Source organism: Amphimedon queenslandica, unplaced genomic scaffold (assembly GCF_000090795.2).
Source record: "Amphimedon queenslandica unplaced genomic scaffold, v1.1 AMPQUscaffold_13463, whole genome shotgun sequence".
NCBI classification, from domain to species: Eukaryota; Metazoa; Porifera; class Demospongiae; order Haplosclerida; family Niphatidae; genus Amphimedon; species Amphimedon queenslandica.
This window is the reverse complement of record NW_003546301.1, coordinates 254,794-268,233: the sequence shown is the minus strand read 5'-3', so window position 1 is coordinate 268,233 and position 13,440 is coordinate 254,794. Positions and strand designations below refer to the sequence as shown.

General features: G+C 35.4%; 1 protein-coding gene across 1 annotated transcript in view; it reads right to left on the bottom strand.

The window, feature by feature from the left end:
* Positions 1-1,854: 1,854 nt before the first annotated feature.
* Positions 1,855-13,440, bottom strand: part of LOC105312237 (cytohesin-3-like) — a 66,449-nt gene continuing 54,863 nt past the window's right edge. Inside the window, exons 10-12 of the mRNA XM_011404727.2 lie at positions 2,831-2,907; positions 2,715-2,786; positions 1,855-2,185 (exon numbers count right to left, since the gene is read on the bottom strand). Coding sequence (XP_011403029.2) covers positions 1,934-2,185; positions 2,715-2,786; positions 2,831-2,907 — 401 coding nt within the window. The 3' untranslated portion in view covers positions 1,855-1,933. The remainder of the gene's footprint in view (positions 2,186-2,714; positions 2,787-2,830; positions 2,908-13,440) is intronic.

Sequence of the window (13,440 nt, the reverse complement as noted above, 5' to 3'; positions counted from 1 at the left end):
GGGGTGGGCCTACCGCCCTCACATAGGTCACACCTCTCACTGAAGTAGTGAGCCTTAAGTTAGTAGTATTGATGTCATCTGAGAGTGGGAAGGTAGGCCAGCTGATAAGGAGCTAAGGGTTGGTGGGCTTCCCCTGTCATTAATATCAGTAAATAGAGTTAAATGATGATTAAGCGATGTCGTTAATGAAGGTTAACTCAGATTGTTATTATTATGCTTCTTCAAGCATGCGCAGTTGGTTCCTGACTGTTGCTGTCTTGTTGGCTGAATGGCTGAATCTCTGTTAGGGTTCTCTCTGGCAGTTCAGCGCTGCAATCGGTTTTACTTTCTCATTCACTTTTTTCCCACCTTCCCACCACTGACACATGCATACCTTACATGGGGTTTAGGGGGGTCTCCACTGGGTCATCTTCCTAGTGTGATGGGGCATTAAGTCCTGCCCTGCGATCAGCCCTAATCAATATTCCTGCATGCCAATAACCACAGCTAATTGCCTCAAACGTTAATCCCTAAACAGTGTTATGCCTTTACAGCTGTCTTAGCCTAGCTGCTGCTTCAACTTGGTACCCCGGCTTACACCAGGCCCTCAGGAGTCTTACAACCCCAAAGCTCTACCGGGGTTACACTGGGTCCTAGTGGGGTTATCATTCAGTGGCAGCAAGGGCAAATCCTTGAGTATGTAAGGCATATTATCAAGGGATTTAGAGGTAAAGCTGGCTTTATGGCTTCATGAGGATATTGGGCGGGCTAAGGGGTGGGCTTACCCCCTCACATAGATCACACATCTCGCTGAAGCGGTGGGCCTTAAGTTAGTAGTATTGATGTCATCTGAGAGTGGGAAGGTAAGCCAGCTGATAAGGAGCTAAGGGATTGGTGGGCTTCCCCTGTCATTAATATCAGTAAATAGAGTTAAAGTTATTTCGTTCACAACGCAGCTGTGTAAACGCATTGAAAATGCTATAAAACGATGCAAAATCAATATGGATTTGAGTGAACCATTGCTGTGTAAACATAGCCTAAGTCTAAGCATGGTCAAAGTCAATATCTAGAAAGCACTGTCGTAGTCTGGTGAGGCTAGCATTGTTGCTATGGGTAACCATAAATATTAGAAGAGGAGTAATAGTGGATTGCATATAAACTATTATTGTCAATTCATTGTAAAGCAAGCCAAAAACATATGTTGGAGTCACTGTTATGTTATGGCAGAGCCATAAGTGTTATGTAAAGTCAGTTGATATACTAATGATCAGTTTTGACACATTGTACACTCCATTATGTTTGCTGGCACCCTTCATTAATGGTAAAAAGTTTGCCTATAAAAATTTATTTCACTTTACACTTATATTTTGGTTCTTTGTTATTACACCATTACATTTTGGTTATGGCTAGGGGTGATGCAAAAGTTAATTTACTTTTGTGCCAACTCAAATGAACTTGACTAGAAAGGTACAACCTAATCAAACGCCAGATTTAGTATTTGTGGACTGTAGGTAGATATGAATAATTGTAGTCAGTTGACACAGTTAATGTATCTACTACCTAAATGGTATCGCTCTACAGGCTGTACACAGTTACATAGAAAGAAGTTAAGCATTAGTGTTGCATGATTGACATTACAGTTAAAGTTAAGGTATGTTAAAATTGTACAATAATCTTTTATTCTGAAAACTATACATCAAGATATGCAAATTAGTTCTGAAGGTCAGCATCTACTATGCAGCTTGTTGCTTGAAAATTGTGGTTTAACTTTGGATGATGTTGAGCAACATGTTGCACGATATACACTTTATTAAACATGTCGTAAAACCACATCAACTATATAGGCAACAACGTTGCCTAGTGTATGCCCCCTAGTTTTGAATTTTACATGCAATGAACGACATTAAAATAAAGTTTATTACATCAGCAGAATTTAAATCAAAGTAATAATTATTCACAGTATAACAGGACCTCTGTTGCTAACACGTTGCCTTCGTTCTTGTAGCATTTCAATAAATGGATTTGAAGCAATGCTGGCATTAATTCTCTGCATCCACTCCATCATTTCTTCTGCAGAAGAAGCTTGAATTCGATACACTTGATGATTGCCAGTAACTACTTTTCCTTGTCCAGTAGTTTTGCATGCTTTAATTGTACCCTTTTGAATATATTGCATTGCTGGAACTGATATTATTTCAAAGCAATACTACAAAATAAAGAAACACAAATAAATTAGAATTTTTATAACAATTCCATTGTTAACTAAATCAGAGGAGCACTAGGGATTAACTTCGTGGGATTATCTTGTCCCACAATCATGAGGCAGTGCCTGAAAGTGCATTTTACATCCATTCTATTCTAATTCATAATAACCCATCAAAACCTTCCAGAGTACCTAGAGACTCCAAAATTGGTACACATTTTCAGAAGAACCCGTTTTGCAACTAAACTAAAATACAGGTTGCTAGGATTAATTATCAAATTGTAAGGGGTGGTGCCTCAGCAACTCTACTTCAACTGACTATGTGTGTATTGCAAAGGATATAGTTGTCCATAGCATGTAAACTGTGTGCAAGCTTTCTACTATACAACCTAAATTTATTTGTCTGAACTTATGTATTCAACATTCAAAATTTAGAAAAGTGCCTAAGATATAAAAAACATTTCCAAAATTAGCAGTGAAAGTGACTATTACTTTAATTGAACCAAGGTTTAACAAAATTTAATAAACTTACTGGCCTCCTAAGGTCATGACATTGCTTTACTTCCAAGTTTTCTAATGGGATTATTCCTCTTGGTTCCTTATCCTATAAAATATTAATAGAATTAATTATTTTCATACATGACTCACTCCGGGACTCTTGAAATAGTAGAGACAATTGTCAGATAGAATAAACCAACGCTTACACCAGCTTTTGTGTTTACCACCTACATAATTTTGAAAGCAAAAACAACGTTCCTGCCAAATTACAGATACAAAAATTGAACATTAAAAAAAGCACAAATTTGCATTTAAAAAGTCATCCTCACTATTAATTTTTTCTACCTTCATTTGCCAAAAAGTAGCTGGTATTGGTACCTCATAGGGAGGGTATTTTTTCACAACATCCACTTAACAAGTTAATTGCAGTTTAAGCAGTGGTTAAACCACATTAACTTAAGGTGGAGGTAATAGAGGCACGCATGTGCAGAAGTGGTATAGTTTAAAGAAGACACACTGCACTGACAGGCACCCTTAAGCTAAAGAGACAACAATTTACAACCAATCCCAAGTTCTATTAGCATATACCGCATGGGTTCAAATTTAAGAGTGTTTAAAATTTTGTGTTTTCAATGAAATGCACTCAAAAATTAATATTTGTGTGAGCCAATTTTTGTGTTCTGGCCATAGTCTACATACCATACAATGGTATTAGAGGTGGTTTAAATTTCATGGATTTAAGGTGAGCACAAAAATAACAAAATTTAATACAATTCAAAAATTAAGACACACACGGTAGCCTATGGTATGAAGGAACATTGCCTAGACACTCCCCTTTCTGGAATTTGCCTTCACAATAGTAAATTAATTGTAATTAATAATTGTTAAACCAATCAGTGTCTTAAAATTAATAATAATTTTAACAGTGAGGGGATGGAAAATTGGCGCTCTGGATTCCATTATCCCAACATGCACTCAACAAGATAAGCAAAAATTTAGAGCCACCCTAGGTCAAAATAGGATTCACTGGAAGCATGAAAGTTTGTTCTCTTCATGTAGCAGAGCTAACAAATTTATGGCAGTTATTTTAAAGGAGAATTAACCTACTTATTAATGTGCCATTGGATAAAATTAACACACTACAATACCTTCATTGCTCATTAGCACAATTTAAATAGGTTAATCAACAACTACTTTAATATGACATTAATTGTGCATTTAGCTTAATGTGACCCATGAAAATAATTTATTCTTTTTCTAATTTAAATTTAAGCACTACAGTATACAGGGAATTTACTAAAACTAGACATAGACATCTTGATATCATAAAAAAGATAAACCACCAAGTTAAGGGATATATAGATGAACAGGTGGATACATCAGTATAAAGGATATGTGGATATGATTCTCTCCAAGCAAATTTTATCTTCTCCCAAAATTCTTTACATCACATTTTTCTTTAAATGTTATTTTTTAGAAAACGAGAGCACTTAAGTGTGCAGACCCTCCCCACAAAATTTATGTAGGTTGAGCTATTTGTGTTTTTAATAAAAGAAACTGTCAGAGTTTATGTTTGTCATGATTGCAAAGATGGTCCAGGTTTGTTTCACCCATATATCAGAGAGATTTTTCATAATCATTCATTTAATTCTGACAACAAACATACATGCAGTGAGACCATAGGATTGTGTCAATGATTGAACTGACATAGTGAAACAGTATAGATAGCATCTAATTTAAAAACTTCGATGATCAATATAATTATAGGCACATAAAACAGATTAGATAATAGATTTGTTTATTTAGGACCCCCCATCACCACATAGCCCGTTAGCCTGTATTAAGCTTAGCACTAGTACAGCAGCTTTGCAGGCGGGGGCTTGGGGAGATCCATTCAAAAATTGGTAAATGTTCCTATTTTGTTATTATAATTATGTAGGGACTGCCTCTGCATTTTAATTTATATATTTTTGAAAAGTTCATTGTGGGTTGTACCCCTTTTACTTATACCACATCAAATAACCAAGGATAAGTAATAGTTAATACATGGGGCGGCGTGTTCTATCTGATTTATCCGCACAAGCTTCCGGTCGAGTCGCTAAAAATAGTGCACGAGGCCGAAGGCCGAGTGCGCTATTTTAGCGACGAGACCGGAAGCGAGTGCGGATAAATCAGATAGCACACGACGCCACATGTATTAATTGTTTTAGTGTATAGTTCCAACAAAGATTGCACGTGTTCTGCTATCACCAATATCACTCTGCTGCACATTAAATAAATGAGTGTGCTATTTATAATATCACACTGCGGTATTGGTGGGAGTGTTCTGTGGGTTCTATCACAACTGTTAGGCCTTTGATCTTTGCTGCAACTATACATTAACCACTGATAGTTAACTGTACACACCCACTTGTATCTACAGATAACCACAATTTATTTTTACGACATGGGGGCCTAGCCCCCATGTCGTCATAGGCCTAGGAATGATTTCACCCACGTGCACATGCGATTTAGCAACCACCCACCCACCACAGGCACCATCCTTACTTACTGGGTGCAGAGATATGTACCGGGAACCAAATTCTGACTTTGGCTATCAGTCTCATCAACTGCATTTGCATCTACCTCTTTTAAGTGTACTAATTCCTTTTAGAGTGAGGGTTTTTTTCATCCCGATAACTGTCAACAGACACTGCTGCATGCATGCTGCAGCAATGTAAAAGCATAGATACTGTCTACACATGGATATGAAACTCCTTTATATACACATATAAATTCCATAAGGAAACGTCATAAACGTCACATCTGGCTGTCCTCACCCATGCTTCGCTGCATTCATGGCTGCCAGGGTAAGTAAAGCAATCACAGTAGCCTATTCATTTGTTCAAGTAGCTGAATGATCCCTCAGAGGACTTTGCAAAGCCTTTATATACTGAAATAATGCTTATAAAAGATAGTTTGACAGCATATTATAGTTCTACAATGGATGTCATAGCCTACTTGTTGTGTACATTTCACTCAAGCCACTTTTTTAGCTTAACTCTGTTGAATTAGGCCAACATTTTTTATTTTACTTATAGGTTATTGTTGACTAGTTGTAGTGGGGCTATTATTTAGAGTTTGTGTTAAGTAGAAGAGCTGTTATTTTCTAAATATTGGTTTTTCAAGCCCCATCTTTCTAGCCAATTTTTTTTGTAATACTTGACTTAATTGGAACTTTTTCTATTTGGTTTCGTACCTTGAGAATAGGTAGTTGTCGTGGGCCTATTCTCAAAAGGAGTGTATTTTTAGTTTTGATTGTCAAAATCATCATTTTTAGGTGACAAGAGATGGGAAAGTCATGCATTGGTAGACTGCATAATACTAAAAGAAAAGGAAAATTTCAGCAATTATCATGAATTATGATGCGTGATAAATGTCAAGTTTTATTGTATTTTTGTACATAAAATCTCACTTTTATTAGCAATAATAATACTTTTTATCATTGTTTTTATTTTATTCTGAATGAAAAATGTAATATGATGTATTTCCGGTGAAACAAGCCTCAGAACATCCGGTCGGGCCATGTTTCATATCCATGTGTATACAGTAACTATGGTAAAAGTGTGGCTGCAATGAAGGTGTGGCTCAAATAAGCCATGCTCCACCCGCACACACAGTAATGGTGGCACATGGCCCTAAGTGGTGAAGAAAGCTTCGGTTTTTCTCGACTTTTGAACAGTTTAGCATACATTTGTTAGGCTCTCTTTGTTGCATACAGACTGCTATTTACTCCCTGATGCTTAAAGACTATGGCCGCTACCTCGGGAGAAGAGAGCCCGTCTAAACTCACAAGGTATGAAAGTTTGGGCTATGATATCTTTAAAAGGAAGAGGATTGAAGTAATTTCTTACATATTAATTAAAGATAAGGCTTTGTTCTATCGTTTCATTTGTCTTGCTCCTTTTTAGCTTTCACCACAAAGATATAGATTTGTACCGACTACATATGGCGACATTGTGAGCTCTTTCTACCTCGGGAAAGACCAGCCAAGCATTTTCCAGACAGAAAATAACTTTTGCTAGAGCTAGTTGTGATTATAAGACTATCCATGATTTCACAAAAAAGCAGTGTCAGCTCAAAAGTCGAGGTCAAACAAACACACACACACACAGACAGGACGACAGGACAACGGCTTTATCCTCGCTTCACGCCTACGTGTGGCTCGGGTAACTACAATCAATGCCACACTGTTCATAACATAGTAGAAAGTACAAGCAATTTACAAGTCAGTGACAGCTAAAATATTATATGGATTAGACATACATGCAGTATGCCAAAATCGGTAAATAGAACTCTGAGCCCCAAAATATCCAGCATAGACAAAGTCTAAACTGGGGCAACAGTCTCACACATGTATGCTGCTATACACAAGAAAAGGTATGCTATAATAATTGATATTCTTTATACTTACAACCACATCAAACTCTCTAATGCTCTGAAATCTAAAGAAAGCCAATGTCTCTCCATTATTACAAAGACAAGACAAGGCTACTGCAAGTAGGGCTGAGAGGTATACCGGTATTTCTATATACTGCGGTATTACATTTAGATATAGAAGGTAGAGTAAACAATCAATGATCGGACACCACCCATTTTCAGACACTTGTTTTGAGAAAACTATACTTTGCAATCTCATGAAACTGCAAACTATTATAGCAATATTTGTCCTTTATTTGTGTTGCAAAAACTGTAGCTGTAGCAAGAGTGCATCGAAAGTCATACACTCTCAAAGCATGGTGTCCAACAATACCAATAATGGGCCAAAATCCTCAATCTTCCGACAGCCTTTTCTGAACGGCAGGAAAGAATAGTTTTAGAAAGTCACTATAATAACTTTGTAGGCCTGTCCATAAACTAACTTTTCACCAGCCAGACCTTTTTGATAGCTGTCTTTTTGACAGAAATAATGGCCACTTACATGTATCACCTGATTGCTCAATATATGGGCAAATTTCACAAAATTCTACAAAATTGATAATTTTATGGATTTGTACAAATAAAATTCATAACTTTTGTATACTTTTGTAAAATTTGTCTATATATTGAGGGATCAGGTGATACATTTAAGTGGGGGTTATCTGTGTCAAAAAGACAGCTATCAAAAAGATCTGGCCGATGAAAAGTTAGTTTAAGGACAGGACTACAAAGTTATCACAGTGACTTTCTAAAACTATTCTTTCCTGCTGTTCAGAAATGACTGTCCAAAGATTAAGGATTTTGGCAGATTATTGGTATTGTCGGACACCATGCTTTGAGAGCGTATAACTTTAAATGCACTCTTGCTAGAGCTACAATTTTTGTGACACAAAAAAAGGACAACCATTGCTATAATACTTTGCAGTTTCATGATATTGCAAAGTATAGTTTTCCAAAAAAAGTGTCTGAAAACGGGTGGTGTCCGATCATTGATAGTTTACTCTATTATATTTAAGTTTCAATGCCTTTGAATATAGTATCACTATAGATAATATACGTACATCGATTGGAAACATTACAGGACGCCAATATCAAAAACTCCTAAAACATCACTTAAAGGCTCTTTACAGGAGATGGCGGTTCGGAGTTGGTAGTCATCGTCAGTTAGTGTTTTACCTTGGCCAGATTTGGATCCAATTGATGCTTTACTGTGTTTCTTAGGTAACTAGTATTGTTTTAAAAAGCTAAGTAAATAAATTACGTGCTATCATCTCCCATAATACTAACAAAAATGTAAAAATATGTCTATTAACACCTTGTGGGCACATTTTCTTTAAGAATTACTTCAAATTTTTGAATAGATGTGATCAGTATGAGTATGCATGTACTGAACCTGGCATTTTGATTAAATAAGGAAGGATTTTAAAGTTAGCAGCATTTTAATGTTGGTTACATGTACCCCACAGTGGGCACATTTTAGGCCAATCAAGTGTATGTGATGGATATTTCTTGATTCAGACATAATGTTTAAGAATGTACTTGTGTACTAGTAATGTCTTCCTGTTCAATAGATGTCTTCAAATAGGAGAAATTATGAAGCAAATTGGAAGGAAATATGAGGTTAAAATTAATGAAGGTGGTGTTTCACTATCAATTGAAGTAAGTCTATTAGCGACAGTAAGTTGATTACCTACTAAGAAGTATTATGCATAGATTGTTATACTAGGATCAATTTCATCTGTTCTATGGTTCAATGGTGTGAACAAAATAACATGATTTGCACTGTCAATCACACTGAGAAAACCAAGAGCATGAACTACAGACTGTATTCATCATTAATAATTGGATCTACATTGTATTTGTTTGTGGCATGTCACCAAGGAATTCTGCGAAGCCATCTACAATACCTCAGTGATATTAATAATACATTATTATTTTTATTAATAATTAAATTTTGAATATTACTAGTACATATTTTCTCTCTTTTATATTTCCTCTTTTGTTTTCTTCACCTTTGGAGTATAAATTAAAAATCTCATGTTGAGAATACTTCCAAAACAGTCTTAAAAGTACTTGCTCAATGCTTCAGCCTTTAAGTTATACTGTCACATTTTTCCACGTGGGTAATGATGTCACTTCCTGCAAAAAGAGTATGTGACCATCCGGTCTTGCCCTGTTCCCAGCAAAAAAATCTTAATAAGATCTTTAATGATCTGATCAGTTTAAGTAAGGTGAGATAAGAAATAAGAATTATCTTATAAGATCTTATTTGGATTCCTCTTAGCTATTACATACAGGCCTGATCTTACATAAGATCTTACATGAATTTTCTTACAATATCCCTGTTAAGATACACAGGCCTGATCTTACTTAAGATCTTACATGAATTTTCTTACAATATCCCTGTTAAGATACACAGGCCTGATCTTACTTAAGATCTTACATGAATTTTCTTACAATATCCCTGTTAAGATACACAGGCCTGATCTTACTTAAGATCTTACATGAATTTTCTTACAATATTCCTGTTAAGATACACAGGCCTGATCTTACTTAAGATCTTACATGAATTTTCTTACAATATCCCTGTTAAGATACACAGGCCTGATCTTACTTAAGATCTTACATGAATTTTCTTACAATATCCCTGTTAAGATACACAGGCCTGATCTTACTTAAGATCTTACATGAATTTTCTTACAATATCCCTGTTAAGATACACAGGCCTGATCTTACTTAAGATCTTACATGAATTTTCTTACAATATCCCTGTTAAGATACACAGGCCTGATCTTACTTAAGATCTTACATAAATTTTCTTACAATATCCCTGTTAAGATACACAGGCCTGATCTTACTTAAGATCTTACATGAATTTTCTTACAATATCCCTGTTAAGATACACAGGCCTGATCTTACTTAAGATCTTACATGAATTTTCTTACAATATCCCTGTTAAGATACACAGGCCTGATCTTACTTAAGATCTTACATAAATTTTCTTACAATATTCCTGTTAAGATACACAGGCCTGATCTTACTTAAGATCTTACGTAAATTATCTTACAATATTCCTGTTAAGATACACAGGCCTGATCTTACTTAAGATCTTACATGAATTTTCTTACAATATCCCTGTTAAGATACACAGGCCTGATCTTACTTAAGATCTCACATGAATTTTCTTACAATATCCCTGTTAAGATACACAGGCCTGATCTTACTTAAGATCTTACATGAATTTTCTTACAATATTCCTGTGAAGATACCCAGGCATTATCTTACTTGAGATCTTATGTAAAGCTCTTACAATAATCATTGATAAGATGACCTTACATATGATCTTGCATGAATTTTTTTATGCATCACAAAATCTCAATTAAAAGATTTTACAAATCACATACAGGTAACATACAGGTAAAATCTTGCACAAGAGCTTACATGTAAAATCTTGTAAATTTTGATTTGACAAGATCTAACACGTGATTTGACATGTCACTACAAGCATAGCAGGTAAGCTCTTATATACAATCTTACATGTGTACATAGAATGAGCAAGAGCACATAATTACAAAAAACAAAATGATTAATATTATTTTTAGTGAACTTCAAAAGTATTAGGCAATGGAATACAAAATTTTTTTGAGTTTTTAATTTCAACGAGAACACATTTTCTACAGAGTTTTTCTACAAGTATGGCAACTATTTCTGTAGTTACATGAACTTCAATAATTTGCCTTTGTAGTAGAGAATGGACATTAAGTTGTCGTATAGTAGAACTCCGTGGAGGTCGAAGGTGACTAATTGGTGAACTATTGGTTAATCGATAATTTTTTATAAGACAGAAGGGAATGTTTTCTGCTGTCAAAAAGAAAGATTGAATTTGTCCTATTTGCAGTGAATCATTGTTATCGCGATACAAACACATACAGTTGTTTCTTGACTTGCTGTTACCAGTTTTTGTACTATAGTATAATGCATTCCTCAGCATTAGAGTATTAAATTGTAGTACATTCCTAGTTGTGCTAATGTTTCCACGCAATGTGACTGCCATTTCATCTGCCATAAGAGAATGTGCATTTGTTTTACCAACGACATAGCAGCCTTCAAAAACTTTAGTGAATGCTTTTTTATTTTGGGATAGTAGTTGTTTAACGTACTCTTGGGTTTGCTCACTTTCTAATTTACTCAAACTTTCCAATTTTTTAGGTACTGTTTGCAGTAACTGTATTTGAAAACTCATTTGAAAGAGAATTCTTCTTGTCCCATGATACGTTTTTCCCAGGTATCCATTTAAATTCTCAAATCCAAACATTGAATATCCCCAAAGTGGCCCCCATATCTGAACAAATGGCACTGTATGAATGAGCGAGTGCATATTAGCAGTATACATATTTAGTGAATATAATTCTCCAGATAACTGATAAAATGTGGCTAACATTTGATGGACTAATTCTAATTCATCTCTTCTGATTTCATCAGATAGTAAAATATGAAATGATGCAACAAGTAATGAAAGATGATGAACATATTCTGGAGGTAGAAAATTTGACAAAACAGGGAGGGCATAAATGAGCAACCAAGCTCGGTATTCCGAGGCTTTAAAAAATGAAAGAGAATCTAGTGATCGTGGGAACCGCTGAATCTCATTAGCTGGTTTGATGCTTAAGACCAATTTGTCAATGTCGCGAACATACTTTCTCAAACTGAAAGGTTGAGAGTGATGCTTTTGGTCAAACCATTGCCTCATAAGCTGCTTGAAAACACCTTCTAATGTAGAATGCATGTAATCAATCGGAATACATTCTGGAATTTCTAAATAGTTGCTTAGAATGCAATTTCCCTTCACACCGTAGTGGGGTTCTCCAGTACTTGTGGCTAATTCTGCCCATTCCTTCATTCGAATGTGATTTCGCAATTCAGACATATTTGGGCGATAAATGCGTGCTTTATTACAAATCTCTCCCTTTTCAACGCAATACAAGCATCCAAATTCCCCATTAAACTGCTTTGTGTTGGTGGCACTAGATTTAGCTGGGAGATCAAAAACAGCCATTAGCAATTTAGCTCTCAACACAACATTAGATGAGTAGGCGACCCCAGTAGTTTCAAGGCTTGCAACACTATTAAGAACAAACTCAAGAATTAGGTCCATATTTGGTTTAGTAGGACCATGCCACAGTGCTGCAATTATCAAATTATCAACCTTCATGCGTTTCTGTGGTGGTATGCTTGTTACCATAAGATATATAGGCCATAAACTTCCTTTAGAAGACTTGAAAACTGGCACACCATCGGAACACAAAGCAAGACCTGTATTTTCTTGAACTGATAAAAACCCATCTGCCGACATCAGTTGTTGAATGGTGCTTCCATCATGGATATCTTTGATAGTAACTTCATCTTTAAGTCGAGTAAATGGATAACTAAATTTGTCATGTTCTTCTACAAAAAAAAAGTTAAAATAATATTATACTCATTGAAAATTTTTAAAAGTACCATATAATTGCTTTATACGATCTTCAATAGAAAAAAGTGCAAAATCACAAACTTGAGCTTTGTTCTTGACGCAAAGCCTATTTGAACATGACTTTTCCTCTTTCTGCAAACTTCTAGTGCACGAAGAGCAGAATTGCACCATTGTTTGCTTACTTAAAGATTCAAAATATTTTTTGAATTGATAAAAACTTTTTGGGCAACCGTTTGGTGTGGCTGGACAATGAGCCTATAGATAAACAAGTCATTAAAATATTAACATCAATTAGATTATACCTTTATTAATGTAATGAGGTCATTCATTGCTTTGTAAGTTAATCTGTTAGCTATAGCAAAATGCATCATTGCATACCAACTAGTGCTGGTAGATATAGAACTTCCATCATAAAGATTTGCCTTGAAAGAATGATCTAAAAGAAGAAAGTAAAAATTAATTGTTTTCATAGTAATTAAATGATACCTTTTTCGCTACTTTCAGAAATTTCATCGTTCTCGTCATCACTGGAAAATTCACTATTTTCAAGGTACTCAATTTCGTCACCTGCATCAGTATCGCCAACTTCAGTATCATCACCTTCAATTTCATCACCATCAATGTCATCACTGCTTAAGTTCTTGCATCCCCTATTTGCATCATCAACGTTCTTTTCTTGATTTCCAATATCACATCTACTCGCTTCTTGAATTTCTTTATCATCATTGTCAACAGCACTTTCTTGAGGTGTCTTGCAAATAACAAAATCTTCACTGAGAGTTTCTGCTTCCTCACATACTCTGTCACTATCATTTCTGTTACTATCACTCCA